At 36.0% G+C, this 16890-nt stretch overlaps 1 protein-coding gene across 10 annotated transcripts in view; it reads right to left on the reverse strand.

Annotated features, from left to right (window-relative positions):
• Positions 1–16890, reverse strand: part of ADGRB3 (adhesion G protein-coupled receptor B3) — a 451307-nt gene that overhangs the window by 227760 nt on the left and 206657 nt on the right. For all 10 annotated transcript variants that reach the window (XR_014851052.1, XM_085056561.1, XM_085056566.1 and 7 more), the window contains one exon: positions 4090–4284. Coding sequence is in view for 9 of the 10 variants with exons in the window: in XM_085056561.1 (XP_084912687.1) it covers positions 4090–4284 (195 nt within the window). In the remaining variant the exon portion in view is untranslated. The remainder of the gene's footprint in view (positions 1–4089; positions 4285–16890) is intronic.

Consider the following 16890-nt stretch of genomic DNA (forward strand, 5'->3'; position numbering starts at 1 on the left):
GACAAAAAAGAGGATTTATCTTTGCCTAATCATTAGAAAGTTATCTATGCTAACTATAAAGTTCACATGGATAAAAATTTCTTTAACTTGACCAAATTTACTCTAGAGGTCACTGACACTTTGCTGAAATTAGACAAAATAATCTTGTACATTAACGAGGTGTCAACTCTTCTCACCGAAGTCAGTAGCAAAATATCCATGAGCTTCAGTAACATAACAAACTTAATGAAAAGAAACAAAATAGCTCAGCAAGTTCCTGTGAAAATTACAAGGAAGCATTTGGAAAAGATGGGAATTAATGATAGGACGTAAAAGTAAAATGTTCTCATGGTTTAATCCAATTTGCAGTGATACTGAAGAAAACTTGCCAGTCAAGTTGAAGATAAGACAAGTATATATGGCTACATACTGCTTATATACCTGGAATACTTTTTGTCTCTTTCAGACACTCAGTAGCAAAATAAAGCACAATGGAAGAAGTTATGTTTGGTTTTTGTCACAAAGGATTTGCCAGTTTACCCAGGCTGGCAAATCACAATTGTGTAAATTGTAAAAGCTAGCAAAAATGTACATCTTCACTGGTCCTCCACGTAAAATAAACTATACTGGCCAAAGCAGTTTCATGGCACTATAATTACATTTACTGTAAGCCATTGCAATTTTGGCGAAGACTTCTCCTAAGTAGAGTCAGCCTTATGAAGATTTTTGCCTGAGGAAAACACTTTTCTAAACATGTTAGTTCTCCACTCTTCCAGAGCAAAACTGTAGAAATACAGTGGACAGAAATTTTAACTTTAATTTATTAGGGGATCAGTAGCAGTCTAGCTGCAGCAGGATGGAACTCAGTGTGCGATAATTTATCATACTAGGGAGTTGTTTTGAAGGTAGTTTTGAATTACATTGCAGACACTGATTCCCCTGCAGTCTAAGCCTTAATTGCGAAAGTATCCATGTCTATGTAATGAGATCTATCTGAGAGTAGCCTAGATTGTATGAAAATGCTCAGGAGTTTAAAATGTTTCTTGCTGATGATATATCACATGGGTTTGCTAATAATGTTATGTGTTAGTTAAATTTTATGTTTATTTTAGTTACAAAAAGCATTAAAATTATCAATAATTGACAGAAATTTATGTGAAAAAGGTTATAAATAATCCTAGACTGAAGCACAAACAAAAGATGAGCAATAACATCTAATATGTATTTTTGCACTTGCCGATGAAGTGTAAATTATGTAAATGAACTTAGTAACAAGAATATTTTTCTTCTTGAGATATTTTTTTCTCTATTTCTATCCCTGGTTGGTGCCATATTTATGGTAGCAGTGGAGGGTGAAATGTGTGTAGTTTTTTTCAGTCAAAGTGATTGCTTTTTCAAAGCAATGCCAGTGCTTTGTGAATTAAACACAGATGATCAAATGGATTTGCTGCCTCCATAATGAATAGATATGAGATACACTTCCAAAATGTGATGGAGGAAGAAGGGTTAAAAATTCTTTGTCCTACTTTGGCTACTCTCTTGTTTATTGCATTAATCCTGAAAAAAAGACCCATTGTCCTTTGGTAAAATGATTGACAGGTGTGAAGGCTAAATTTTAGAAGCATTATGGATTTGATCTGAGGGTATTACTGCAGTAAACATGACTTCCCTGTAGAATCAAGTTTCTTTCATAGCAGGGTTTACATATTACTGAACTGGCCACTGTAGAAAATGTTGGGACAGCCAGAACCAAACTTTTAAGTCTTTTATTTTTGCCCAGGCTGTTTTGATGGATATGCCAGTTACAGTTGGGAATGGACAATTACATTTTCCTAATTTAATTTCCTTCCTTTCAATTTTTTCTTCTGTAATACAATGGCTGCAGTTCTCTGTTCCAGTCCAAATTCTTTGACCCTCTCTGCAGGCATAAAGCTGTCATAAATCCTTTTATACAGCCAGAGAAGAATTCCTCCCTAGGAGGAATTAATAGATAGCCTAGAGTCACCTCCACTTTTGGACTTCAGCATAGGAAATGTGTGTGTGGGAGGGGGAAGGTAGAGGGAAAAAGGATTGGACAATCCTGTTAAACCCTGTCTGACAGCAATGGCCCCTGTGGCTAATATAAAAGGGATTATATTGATCTAACTTCTTTGAGGAGAAACCTTTTCTCCTGTTGGTTGCTGCATCAGGGGATTGTACAACTCACTTTGCCATTCTGTCCTGAAATGTAGTTCCTTTCCTGCCATCCTGTCCTTAGAAGGTAGTTCAAGCACTTTTAGACCAGTTCTGGATAATGTTCCAAAATGTTGCTTACATTTTGACTTTTAAAAATCCGTATTATCTTCCTGGTAGAATCATTCTCTCTAAGTACAGTGTCCATCTCATAGCCTCAGTGTACCTACAGAGGGTATTTTACAGAATTCCCATATTAAATGAAAGACCTTGCTTGAAGAAGAATTGAACGACTCTTGTCTTGCAATTGTTTCTGCTACTGTAGTGATATTTTCAGACACTGATGCAGGACACCTTCTTGTTTAACTAACTGCGTCATACATGGTTATTTCTGTTCCTGACATTGTATGTGCAAGTATACATAAATATTGTTGCAAAAAAAGGTTAAAAGAGGCAAAAGTAAAAAGAGTAATGTAATAAATAACTTGGCACTAGATATGCATACCTTAAAAACTTTATTTTGCTCTTGATATTGTCTGCCTAAACAAGTAGCATTTTCTATGCAGCATATCAGGCAGCAGCACCTTCATTTTGGATAATTAGCTGGAAAATTTCAAATTTGATCTCACTTTTCTGTTCATTCATTTTGTTATGGAGTCTCTGAATCACAACTTTTGCACTATTCATGAATATTAATACTGGATATAAATCAGAGATTATAGGCATTTGAAGGACTATCCAGATGGATACAATGTATGAGAAACACATATATTCAGACATATATACTTTTTCTTTCTCAGTCATAATTCAAGTGATGTTTTTGCATGGATCTTAAAACATACTGTTGCCCATAATTCATCACCATGCAAAATGACACCATGCAAAATGACAAATTATGACCTTTAAAGGTTTGAAACCCCACTCATGCTTTTCTGGTAATTTCTTTAAAGCTAAAGTCCATCACCTAAGAAATTCTACTCTTTATCTGGTTCAAAAAATATAATGTAATTAGAACACCACATAAAGCTTCTTCATAAAGAAGCTCCAGAGGGATGTGAAAAAAATGTCTTTTCCAAGATATCTCACTTCATCTGTATGCATCTATTCCAAAGTATGTTTATAATTTATGCTTACCTTTACAAAAATATGTAGGCATGACCTGCATTAATAACTTAATTAGTAATTTATGAAGGATCATTAAACTGTCTTTTCATAAATATTATACACATCTAACTTCTCAGTATTCTTTTTCAGTAATCTACAGTCTTTGAAAAGTGTCTAGAATTCTCAGATATAGAAGAAACCAATACCTTGATCTAGAAGTCCTGAGAAATATTTATTTCAATCAACACTATCGAATGAGTTGTGCAGTGCATTATGTGGAAATAATTATAGTGGTTTTAGCTCTGACAGAATTTTATTTGTCCTCTTGTGTAAGGGTTAATCTAACAAGTGAAATAGAAAATTTATATCAAATGCGCTGTCCATCACTCCTGTGCACTTTTAATGAGCTTTATTTATCTGAAATGAAGAAGCAATGCCAGAATTACATAACATTGTGGATAGATTTTGAAGTGAAATGAACAAGTTTTGAACTGAACTGCAACAAAGAACACTAGTGAAATGCTTAGTGCCAAAAAATACCAAAACCTCCCATCAATCAGACCAAACTTTAAAGACAAAGATCAGAAATGTTACAAAGGAAGTATTTTCCATTTTTCACTGGCTGCATTGGTTTGGATATTTGTCTTAATAAATATAGCTGAGTCTCTTTCCTATTTTATACTTGGATCTTCGTTTTATGTGAAGAATGCTTATGTCTATCATGCAGGAGACTTTAGTTTCCTTATTGGGTTAAACAGTTGACACACAGTATACTGCGAAACACCGACCACAACCTCATCAATTGAAACACTACTTTTACAATGTTTCTCTTACCTGCACTCCATCAGATGCAGGGATATAACTTGCTCTTTTAAATGTGTCTGTAACATTTCTGAGAATTTCCACAGAAATTAGAAGGTCCCCAGCATAAAAATTTTTCCTCTGTGTTAAATCCAATAGTGTCTTGGTTACTTGGGACATGCCATCACCAGCCAACATCCTCTGACCCTTGGCAAGATGCTCTTTAATCTGTACCAAAAGAACAAAATTAATATCAGAACCTACTTTACTAAGAAAACAAGTATGATAAACTCTAAACACAGCAAAAAAATTAAATACTAAAACTGGCAAAAAAAGTTTATCCTGTTAAAGATAGGACAAAAGAGTAGTCTATGATGATAGAAATATTATTTTCATCAGAGAATCATCAGTTTTATACTGAAAGCCTCTGAATTTCTTGTGTTTCACACATTTGCTTCTAGGAACTCCATGGGCTGGACTGCAGCTTTAATCTCTTGTCATGATGCAGCAAGGAATTGGCCTTCATCAGAGGAACATCTGTGCAACCACGCCTGCCACTCATTTAACAAGTGAGAGCTCTGAAAGGAATAAATGCTAAGGCAGTACTTGTTATAATCTAATTTACTATGGGGAAGTAGACCCTTCATCTCTGCCAGCCCAACTTGGCTAGTCAATACAAGAGAAGTGGTTTCGTAGAAAACTGATTATGGTGCTCTCTTGTGTAAGCACTAACACAAAGGTGTTGGAACAATCCTGTTTGTTTTTTCCAAGAAATGCAAAATAAATTATGAATAGCTCCTGTGTATCTGCCAAAAGAGCATACTTTAGCAGTAGCTCTCCCAGTAGATCTGTTCAGGGCTAGTGATCCAAAACAAATGTGCTAGAAGTGCCCTCCTGATACGAAGCTGAACTTGTGGATCTGATTAATTCTCAAAGCTGACTCAGCATCCCAAGAAGATGCAGAATGTATCACAAAGACAGGACAAGGCAAGACAAGGCTAAAAAAAGAGCACATGGGTTAAACAACCTATTTTTAAACATATATAGGAATTTATGCATAAAACGACAAATTCTTCTAAACTGAAAACTAAATTGTCACAGAATCATAGCATATTCTGAGTTGGAAGGGTTTTAGACAAAAGAGACTTACCCAACACAGACCTCACTCTCAGCAGGAGGGCTCAAAATTCTATGCAATTGCCAACTAAAATGCTGTCACAGTCTTCCAAAATGTATCTTCAAATGCTTTTTAACTTGGTCTTATAACTGACATATAGAGGTAAAAATTACTAATGTAACACACAGTTGAACTAGATTATATCGAAAGTCTCCTCCAACCTTGATGATTCTATGAACATAGGGTAGTGATACAGAAGAAAGAGTGTAAAGATACTTTTTGCCACTTCCAGATATTCCCAGACACTTTGTGTCAATATGCAGGCGTTCATTATATAAAATAATATATAAGCATACCCTATATAACAAAAGAAGCACAATGTTTGAAAGGGTTGAAAATAACCCTCATGAAAACAATTTTAAAAAATCAAATAATCCTCTGACATAGGACTTCAAAGCAGCTGGTTGGGTTTTTTTTCATGCTGTTGGTTCATATTTTGATTACATTCTCAACCAGTCTTCAGATAAACTAGTTATATGTAACACAGCTGAGGCTGGGCAAAGTGGCTGCTTCAGGTTTCCTCCATGGCCTAATCCATCTTTAAGAGCAGCTGGGGATTGTTATGAACCACAGCTACCTTGAAAAACCCTAGAAACACTTAAGGCTTGGGAGAATACCTGACTGGTGTATCATGGACTGGGAATGAATCTATTCTATACCATGAGTACAGAGATACAAGCATAATGGTATTATTAATATTTAGGAAAACATCTGTGAGAACTAAGACCAATAATTGGTTTGGTTGGTTGGTTGCATTTTTCAAACAAATATTTCAGGAGAAACACCTCCCTTAGTCCTCAGAATATTGCAATACAAAATCAGACAAGAAGTGTGTTTGCAGAAATAATTTTGTGCAGTTTCTATTCCTTTTAGAAGGAGATTTTTAACATAATTGTTTTAGAAAATAATAGTGAAGAAAAAGGTGTATGAATGAAAGGAAATAAATTTCAGTAAATTCAGGAATCAGATATTGTACACATAACATTATGAACTACTTTCTTGGGAACAAGTGAAAGCAAACATAAACTTGATTTGTATATTTTCCTGTGAAAATTTTTTGTGAAATCGTGCCATTTGTCTCATTTGCTCACACATTATGTCTCAGTGGCAAGTGAAAAGAGCATCAGCCAGCACAGTAACACTAAAGAATAGAACTTTTGCTGTACCTTGTCCACCTGTTCCTTACCCCAGAACATATTTCCTTACACCAGAACAGATTTTGAGGATTAACAATATTCTGTGTACCTTTAGTAAAGGCCAAAAGACATACAACATAAAAGGCAGTCCATAAAGCTGAGCTCCCAAATCTAACATGTGCCTCAGGATGTAGTGAGGGAACGGAATCACACAATTTAAAGCCAGGGTTTAAGAGAGAAAAAAAAACCCTATGTTTGCTTAATATCAGTAATAACAGCAATTCATCAGTCCTCATAAAAACTCTACTGTGCTGTTATATAAACACTGGTAGGAAGGCTGTTGAACTATTTAGCAAGCTATTTTGTAGTGCATTATTTTTCTTTCTTTTGTTTCATCTGTACTTGCATCTCCCATTTGTTTTTCCCTATTCCTGTGAGGCTTTAAATTCACATTTTAAAGATGGCAGAGGCCAAGCCGTTGATGGTTTTGGGACATAAAAAGCACACAGAACTCTTCGTATCAGCTGCTTTTGGAATGCAAATAATAAATTGAAATTACCCTATTTTTGACTAGTTTTTATACTTTTGAACAAGTAAAACTCTATTTTTAGTAAAACATTTTGCATATCTCTAACAGCAGAAGTGGGAGCTGTAGTATGGCCTTCAGTACTTTCAGGAAGACATTTTGGTTGCTTTTTGGATGTAGTGATAAAAAAGGTCTATCAAGAGCCCACAGTGTCACAGGACTAAGTTATTACACCTGCTTCAAAAGTAGCTAGCGTTGTGATGCAGGTGGTTCAAAGTAGCTCAGAATTATTGGCTCTTAAAACCACAGCGCAGTTTGGAACTTTTTTTTTTTTTAAAAATGACATATCCAGAAAGCTCAATTTCTCAGCCCAAGTACCCTTTCTTCACTCATACACAGCTTCAAAAACACCTTTTTTTTTCATTCTCTCAAGCTCCAACCTAGAAGTTCCTTTCCCTGATTCTTAGCTACCCCTCCAGGCCCACACTGCGAGTCAGACTAGCAGCATATCCTTAGAAACAGCATAACAAAACAGAAGGTTGGAATGTGTTTAGGTAAGAAAAGTGGGTGAAAATTTGAGTTAATTAGGAGAATTTTTTTACTAACACCAGCAAGCAATGTACAGGGAAAAATTAACAGCCTCTTTATTATCTGTTTATTACATAATGTATTTTCTTCTTGTAAGACAGCTTACAATTCCTGAACATAATTTCAAAATCACAGGCCATTCGCTCAGTTGATGTAAACTGGTGGGATATTATTAAAGCCACTGAAGATGTTCAGATTAGTATAAATTGAAGGTAGTGAATTATTGCACAACTATCACAATAATCTTTCTGCATGAAAATACAGAATATTCTGATCAGTAGTTAGTATTATGTCTTTCTCACCATACTGCTTTTTTTTTGTGCTATGGTCACTGTGATCTTATGCACTGCCCAAGAAAGCTATTTTGGTCACCACTCTAGGTCCTTGTAGTTCTCCATGTGAAGGTCATTTTTTAGTGGTCTAACAGGCAGGCTCATTAAAAATAAAGTTTATGAGCCGAGAGATAGTGAAATGAAGCAGCTGTTAAACTGACACTTCAGTTGTCAGCCCAGCCTCTAGCTGCCTGCACTATATAGCTTCATACTTGAAAAATTACTGAAATGTTTAACTGGACTTTGACTCAGGGTCCAACTGCCTTTGTTCCCCGATTTATCAGAAAGTATGATATAATAAAAATGACTCTTTACAAAGTCAGATCCCCTAGGCCTCTGGCATTGGAGTACAAATTTATTACTGCATAGTAATTACTGCAAACTTAACAGCTAGATGTGTTTTAAAAGGACAGAAAACAATGAACCCTCAAGAAAGCTATAAAAGACTGAAAAGAACTATTAATTTGAAGAGTAACTACACCATCAACCATTTCTCATTATGTTTTAAGATGATGCTGGATTCATGGCTAGATATTACTAATGATATCATTAATACATTTTATGGTAGGGGGAACTACAAGAACCCAAATTAGGAAGCCTAGGAAGAGAAGTGAGGAAAGACAGTATGAAATAAAAATATATCCTGGAATTGCTCATAATCTGCTAACCACTTTGCTTTTCAACTTCAGAACCCAAGACTAATATTTTATAGAGTAGATTTCATAGTGCTCTTAAGATGCAGAAGTTGTAAGAATATTCACATCACACCAGTAATGTGATGTCATTGTGAGAAAGAGCTTTCATATTTGAGAAAATCTCTATTACAGGCTGTTTTTTTCTGATAATCAACAGACAGTCCTTTAACTCTTTTGGCACAGAACTTTCATTTATTTCCCTCAATATAATAAATTATTTATAACTTATTTGCCTATTTTCAGGCTGTTTCAGTGTTCAACATAATTTCATCCATCTTTTAAAAGAAACATAATAAGGTCTAAAGATAGGGCTATGCATCTCCAGGTATGCATTCAAATATTTACAACCTAATGTCATGCAAGAGATGTTTTCTGTACATTCAGTATTTTATGGAGGAGATCACTAAAGCAATAGAAAGTAGTTTTCCACTTTGTCATCAGTGAAATTAGTTAGTAGTCTCAATCTCTATCATGATAGCACACTATTAAATAAATATTTTGTACAAAGAAGACAATAATATATTTGCTTTGCATACAGCAGAAAGCGGAAAAAGTAATTGGTATACATTATGTCAAGGAAGACTAAGGATATAAATTAAGGAAAAATTCACAACTGTAAAGGAAAGGATGTACCACAGTTTACCTGAACAGACTAAGCACACTTCCGTATTGGAGGCCTTAATAACAGTCAAGAAAAACAAAATGCTGGAATAACACAAGTATAGCTGATTTTGATAGAACATAAATTTGGGCTGGATGATCTCACAAATTTCTTTTCAGTTTTATAATCCTATAACACGTCCCTGAAAATTTGTGAAACCCAAACTAAAGCCTCCTATAGTTTACCCCAACCAGAAAAGCCAAAGTTTAAGAAATGCCCTGAAATTGATCTTTTGCCTTCCTGCATTTACACACTCATGGTGTGCAATCTTCTGAGCCAAGTTATTGCAGAAAGTGTGCTTCAATCTGTGCCACAGTGCACTCAGCTGAAATCACTACAATCCAACGCTTCAAGGAACTTATTCAAATTGTAAATAGATGAAAAGAAAAATGAGGATGACTTCACTATATAGAAACAGTCATTCACTGTCATATCCTTCTTAATATTTTTAAGCACAATGTTCCTCAAAATAGTGATTTGGTTTTAGAGAAGAGAAGATAGATTAATTACACAGAATCCTGTGCTCTTTTAGACATTAATCTCAGGCAAACTCAATATCTACACAGATGTCAGAGAAACTGCATGTGCTCTTCTATATGCGATCATGTTTACTGAAGAATCTTCAAAAGAAATAATCTCGTATGTATGGAGGTTAAAAATGTTTTTAGAAGAGGAATGTGAACAGCTCAGAGGAATGTTTCATCCTTTCTGTATCTTTTTTCTCTGCCCTCTTTTACAAGAAGACTCCCACTATGTTGTTCAAGAGATTTTTTTTACCACTTGAACCCATTACATAATTCCTTTTTTTTAATAATCTCATCATCATCGTCATCAATACTGCCAATTCTAGCCCTTGAGCTATAACCACTAAATAGATAACAGAGAGAAAGTAGTTATACAGTTTCAGCATTTTGATCTGTGCACAGATCCAAAAAAACATTTAAATGGATATTTTGAATAGATAAGACTGCTCTCAGCAGAGAAACAAATTACTCTAGGGATGAGGAATGAATAATCATTGAACAGATCACTTTTTTTTTTTTGTTATACTTATTGTTCTGTTTCTTGACCATGATTCTATTATTATTTTATTAAGTACTACTCTTAAATGCTCCAATTATCTGTGATTAAATCCCGTTCACATTGGCATGCTGTGTGAGAGATCTTGTTGTTGTTATTGTTGTTTCTGTTTTTAACCAGAGGGCATGTCTTCAAGATTTGTGTTATCTATGTATAATGCAACCTGACAAGAGCAAGAGTTGAGAGGAAAATGAGAATGACGACTCTGAGAGGGTTGTTTTCATTCTACAACAGACATAACATTGCTTGAGGTAAAGTCTCCCGGTTCTCCATCCTGACTGAATGGCTGAGGCTACAGGTCACAAAGGGATGTACTACAAATGAGTTGTCTTTCATTTTTTATGCTGCATGGTCATCCTGGTAAATATGTGTCCATAAACCATAAAGCTCTGATAAATACTTCAATTTGAATGCTTATTTGATTTTGTTTCTATACAGTCATTTCCATGACACTCACTTCTGCTTCCAGGACAAGCCAAAAAGCTTTTTTCAAGGAAATTAGCATTACTGGGGAGCCCTAATTTCTGCATGGGTGTACTGCACATGGCAATAAGCAAGAGAAAAACCCTTGGTCCCTCATACACTTAATTAACCATGGTGGGGGAATACAGCCAATGAAGTAGTGGACAAAAAAAGCAAGGGAATGATTGTAGGTGTAAGATGCTATGACCACTTCTTCTCCTGCTGCAAACCAAACTCTCCCAGTTATTCTGCAGGCTGTGCTGCTTTCAGTTGGAATGAGGGTTCCAGCCATTCCAGTAGACTTTAAGGGAAAATTAGATTAAATCTTTCTTCATCGAGCTCTTAAATGGCATTCTATTGTTTTACCTCTGCACATACCCTGGCGAAGTTCACCTGTGGCTGAAGTGTTGATTGGCTGGTTTGGAATATCAATGTGATCAGGGAACACTCCGCTGCTCACTACTGCAGCAGAGACAGCAGCAGCAGCAAACATAGGAGCACATTTCATTTAACATATTAATCCTCCATAAATGTGTGTGTTCCAGACATGGAAAAATTATTATGGATCCTGACATGATAGTGGGGACTTTTCTTTGAATTTAACAAGTGGGATTGGTTGGCTATTAAAAACCAGATATTCAAAAGCAGAAAGGAAGAAAAGGAACTCTCCAGGTTGAAATAAGTTGTGATGTGCTTGTGTAGAAAAGCAGGTAAATGTTTTATCCTACTGTATAGCATCTCTAAGACTGAGGTGCATGCTATATGTTGGCATGATCAAAGCATCATAGAATTACTTATTAGTTATTATTTTGAATTATATAGGTTTGAAAGGACCTTTAATATCATTGAGTCCAACTGTTATCCCAGCACTGTCAAATCCACCACTAAACTATGTCCCCAAGTGCCACATCTATACGTCTTTTAAATACCTCCAGGGTTTAGCGCTTGACTATCTTTTCCAGGAAGAACTTTTCCTAATATCTAGTTGAAACCTTCCCTGGAGCAACTTGAAGTCATTTCCTCTTATCCTGTCACTTGTTACCTGAGAGGAGACCTCCTTTCAGGTAGTTGTAGACTGCCCACACCATCAAGCCAACAGTGATACCAAATTCATTAGATTTTTTTTCCTGAAGTTGTAATCTTCTCCTGTGTAAAGTGGGAAAATGTTAGTGAGGCACGAGAAAACTATTGCCTATCACAATCTCTTGATCAGTTGCTCTCTGATGAAAGAAGAGTTTGTCATCCTGCAGAGAAGACAACGGAAGTCACAAAACAGAGCTGCAGATTCTGGCCTTCCAAGGGAAGCAAGGAAAGGAAAACAGATCATTTACTGATATAACACCCCTGCCTATCAAAGGCTGTGAAGGTGAAGATGAATAGCTGGTGGATATCAGTGTAAATATAGACTGAGGAAGAACAAAAATGTTGGTTTTGAGGCCTCTGCATTCAAATCTATAAAACTAAGCCTGGCTGTTTTATTCTGCAGCTATATAAAAAGAAATGAAGCACTAAACTAGCAAAAAAAAAGGAGCAGTAAAGTTTTTAGGAGGAAGCCTTTCATTCCCCAGAGTACTGCAGTCATTTCAGTGAGGAGTACATGGACAGGCTGATACGCTGCCCTTGTAATATAATTTGGAAAAACAAAATCATCTCTAACGAGCTGCAGCTGAGCAAATCATTATTCACCTCAGAGCTCTTTTTATCAAATTATATTTTAGCCAAGCACTTGCAAAACTGTGAATAACGCTGCTGTGGAAAAAGTTGAAACAAAATTATAGTATGAGCAGAAGCAGCAGAAATGCATTTTTATGGCTATATTATTAGTTTGGTATGTAAAGATTCACCTGCATAAGTTCCCATGTTTCTTTGTAAGTGCTAATATTTTGACATCAATGTGATAATTCATATGTAGATTTTTCCTTCCTAAATCTCAATAGTTAAGAGACATTTTAATTTCCTAACTTTCTGATAAAAAGCAGCCCATTTTTCAGGAATGCATGTTGTATTGGGTGTTATATCACTTAAATTGGCACTGTGTTCAGCTCTGGGACCCCCAACATAAGAAGGACACACACCTGTTGGAGTGAGACCAGAGAACGGCTACAGAGATGATCAGAAAGATGGAGCACTACTCCTGTGAGGAATGGCTGAGAGAGCTGGGATTGTTCAGCTGGGGAGAAGGCTCCAGGAAGATCTTACAGCAGCCTTCCAGTACCTTTTAACAAGAACATGTAGTGGCAGGACAAGGGGGAATGGCTTCAAACTGAAAGAAGGTAGATTTAGATTAGATATTAGGGAGAAATTCTTCACTGTGAATGTGGTGAGGCACTGAGACAGGTTGTCGAGAGAAGTTGTGGGTGCCCCATCCCTGGAGATGTTCAAGGCCAGGTGGGATGGAGCTGTGAGGGACCTGATCTTGTGAAAGGTGTCCCTCAAAGGTGAGGAGGGACATGGCAGGGGGAATGAAACTAGATGTTTTTTATGATCCTTTCCAACCCAAACCATTCTATGATTCTATGAAATTACTGCCTTATTTTTATCACAGCAACTAAGTATAGAATTTCATCATCCAGGCTAGAAAACTGTGCTTCATAGGTTTATAAAATGGGCTGCATTAGTACAGATTTTCTGATAATATTGGAGATGTCCTCCAGGAACAAAGTTTCTTGATAACAGGCTTTAGTCTTCATTATTATTTATGAGTGTAGTTCAAATCTCTTCCAAATCAGAGTGTCCAAAAGACATGTGGAGGAAAATTCCCTTTAGGCAAAAAGGCTATTTTAGTGTGTGGTAAGACAATAATACATTACTGATACTTTTTTAAGCAGATTCCTCACTATATATATATATATATATATATTGTTATTCAATAAATCCCATTGCTTAGTATGAATGCTTAACAGAGTAGAAAACAGAAATAACTTATGTATTCAAGTATTTCCTCCATTTTCACAAAATCAGTTTCTAATACTCCATGGCAAGATTTTATGTATTAATGGTTTTCATTAAAAATGGTCAGAAAAACTTCAATATTAAATTCCTAAAAAGCTCATAAGCTGTGAAATGTAAAATCTCATTTTATTTTTTTTCATAAGCTCCCATTCAGGTCTTTAGTTTCCTGGTTTTTAGATTTCGGGCAGCTAGGGAAGCCAATGGTTTCTTGTTTCAGTTTGGGTTTTTTTGTTTTGTTTTGTTGTTTTTCTAATTTAGGTGGCTATTATCCATAGAATGGATTAAGAATATATGGAGTCTTTATGCATCTTGGAAGCTGGGTAATGTAGGATATTCCTGATTCTGGGGACTTGCTTCTTAGTCTTATTGCTTTCACTGTGCCCAATTCGACAGGCTTCAAGAGAGTATGAAAGAAAAATATCACTTTTTTTCTTGGATACCATCTGAAGTAGGTCTGCGGGCTCCTAATCACGGATTCTATTCTTGGTCCATCAGTCATGCATATCTAATCCCAGTACAAATGAATTTCTTAGTCTCAGGAAAGATTTTACCCTGTTTTTCCAAATAAAGTAGAAAAACCAAAACCAAACCTCAGAAGACACTGGTCCAAATTAGCCAAGTGCTAGGTAAAGCAGACAATCCTACATAAAATAATTAGGCAGACCATTTTCTGCTTCCAGATCAAAAGAAGATAATGAGCAATGAGAAGCATACATCATAATATTATACAGACTACGTTTGGGTCATTAGATCATCATCTAATCTGCCTTTCTACATATAACAGTCCATTAAGCTAGCAACAGATACACTTTAAAGAGATTAAAATATGTTAGTTAGACCAAAGTAGTCCAGTTTTCAGAAAATGAAACTATATGCTAAGGGTAGGAAGAGAGAACTGGCTTTAGCAAGGCCCATAACTTCTGCTATACCAGGAACTGATTTGGCAGAATGGTCTGAATACACAAATTACATCTATCATACAGAAGGGAAAAATCCTCCAAATTCAGAGAATTTAATCTGGAATTACAGAAAGGAAGGAAGTTCCTCACTATTAACAAAAATCTGGGGATCAGTATGTGACTAAGAACTTTCCAGAAGGAACTGAAGAAAGGCTATCCTCTGCTACTAGATTTTATTAAACCTTATGACTTTACTTCATCTCCATCCACAATAAAAAAGACACTTGGGAGAACTTCTTGTAATCTCCTCTTTCTCAAGAACACATTTTAACAAATTGCACATCACTGGGCAAAATAATCTTAGCTGCAATGATTGGTAACAGACTCAAAACACCATGCTTGACTAACAATATTTTCTTAATGCAAAGCTGCAGATACTGCAAAGACATTAGGATGATGCAAGAAAACCAGAACAAAATCTGGTGTATGATCTGTGATGTTTCTTTTTCTGCTCATCAAGTTATTGCTTGATCCTCTAGGTTATGATTCCAGGAGGCAAAGTATACCTATTTATCACTTTGAATTTTCCACTTACATTGCTTTAGGAAGAATATCGTAATTAAGGTCTTTAAATATAATTATTAGACCTAAGAAAATAATTTCCCAAAGGTTTATTTAATGGATTTGGGCATTTTTGTCCTTCAAGGTGCTCAGCGAATAAATTTTCTTATTAGTCAACCAGCTGTATAAGCTGGTCAAACAGTATTTGTTGGATTCATTTCCTGACTAATTGGTTCTGTTATTCAAAGAGATCTACTTATCATCCCTAGTTTTAAAAGGAACCTGTACTCCACAGTGTACAAGGTAAAATAACAGAAAGTACAGGCTGTACATCTGTAGCATAGCTGACATGTGTCATTCTCTTAACTGCTTTTCCTCAAACTCCTATCGTGTAGGACACGGTGTCCTTGAACGACATAAACTGAGTGCTGATCTCCACAAGACAAACCATTCCCCTCTAGTATTTCATCATGCTCAAGTGCATAGTCTTGTCAGAGGCCCTGTGGTTATTATATTTTTACCATGCCAGGGATTTTCTGAGTTGTCCTATGGAGATGTAGGAACATTAAGAAGGAAGAGTGGCAAGGCACTAACTTGGAAGACCTGAGGTATATTTCCTGCTTAATTGGTCTCAGTTCTCCATCAACAAAAAATGAAGATATAGTACAGTCTGATCTCAAGAATATATTGAAGAGACATATTAATTTAAGACTGTGAATTACTCCAAAACTGCTGCAATAGAATATTAAGTATGATATTGATGTATGTATCAAAAAGTGGTCCACAAGTCCAGACAATATAACTTAACCCATAGAAAACCTTATTTTCTTCTGAGGTCCCATAACCTGTGTCTGAAATGCCAGGGCATGCAGTAGAGGCAGTAAGTCTGCCTGGCACATACTGTAAGTGATTGGAAAAAAGCTATGTTATTCATGGTGCTGGGGGTTATGAGCAAAGTATACTATCTTTAGCACTATGGGTATCTTTTTAGCTTTAATGACTCTCCATCTATACACATAGACTTTCAAAAGGATTTTGAGATTAAAAGATGGTGAAATTTTACCATGATTTACAGAGCTACTATGTTGGTCTCAATACAAGTCTTGAGTTAAGTTGAAGAACATACACCACTAGCTGGGTTTCCGTTACTTTAATACTGCTTATTAGGGGTTGAAATTTGTCCCATGTCACTTCCAGGTGAACAGTAGAGAAAATTGTAAAAATACAAGAAGCTTTGTGCATGAGGCAGTGAACCTACTGTAGTTGCACACAGTAAGGAAACAGTCTTCAGGGCTCAATCACCTGTGATTATGTGGTAAAATTCTACACTATTTATAGCAAAGAACTGTGGTTTCCTCATGTTAAACTCTCTATCCCTCCTCTGTCCTAGAAAATCATGCTTTTATTGCCTGCTGACAATAGCCCCTCTGCTATGCTATCCTCTAAAGGATGGGGGGCATTGTCTGGGAGTGTGGTCACTGCTATGGTCTGAAGTGATGTCAGGGAGCATCTAAGAGATATACAGATAAACAGTGCAGAGGACTACAAGGATGGCTTCTAAGCTTATTTGCTAGTATAACTATAAGCTTCCAGTTCAGCACTTGTGTAGCCAGTTAGCAGGGTCTGTGGACAAGGAAGTATTCTCTGGCTCCCATCATATTAAACACGTTTCTTAAGATAGTATTTTCTTAGGCACAGCATCATGTGAATTCTACTACATGATTTCCTGTTCTAGATCATATATGGCTTGTTTGGAGGGCAAAAA

This window comes from Lichenostomus cassidix, chromosome 3 (assembly GCF_008360975.1).
Source record: "Lichenostomus cassidix isolate B80296 chromosome 3, HeHo_3.0, whole genome shotgun sequence".
Lineage (NCBI taxonomy): Eukaryota > Metazoa > Chordata > Aves > Passeriformes > Meliphagidae > Lichenostomus > Lichenostomus cassidix.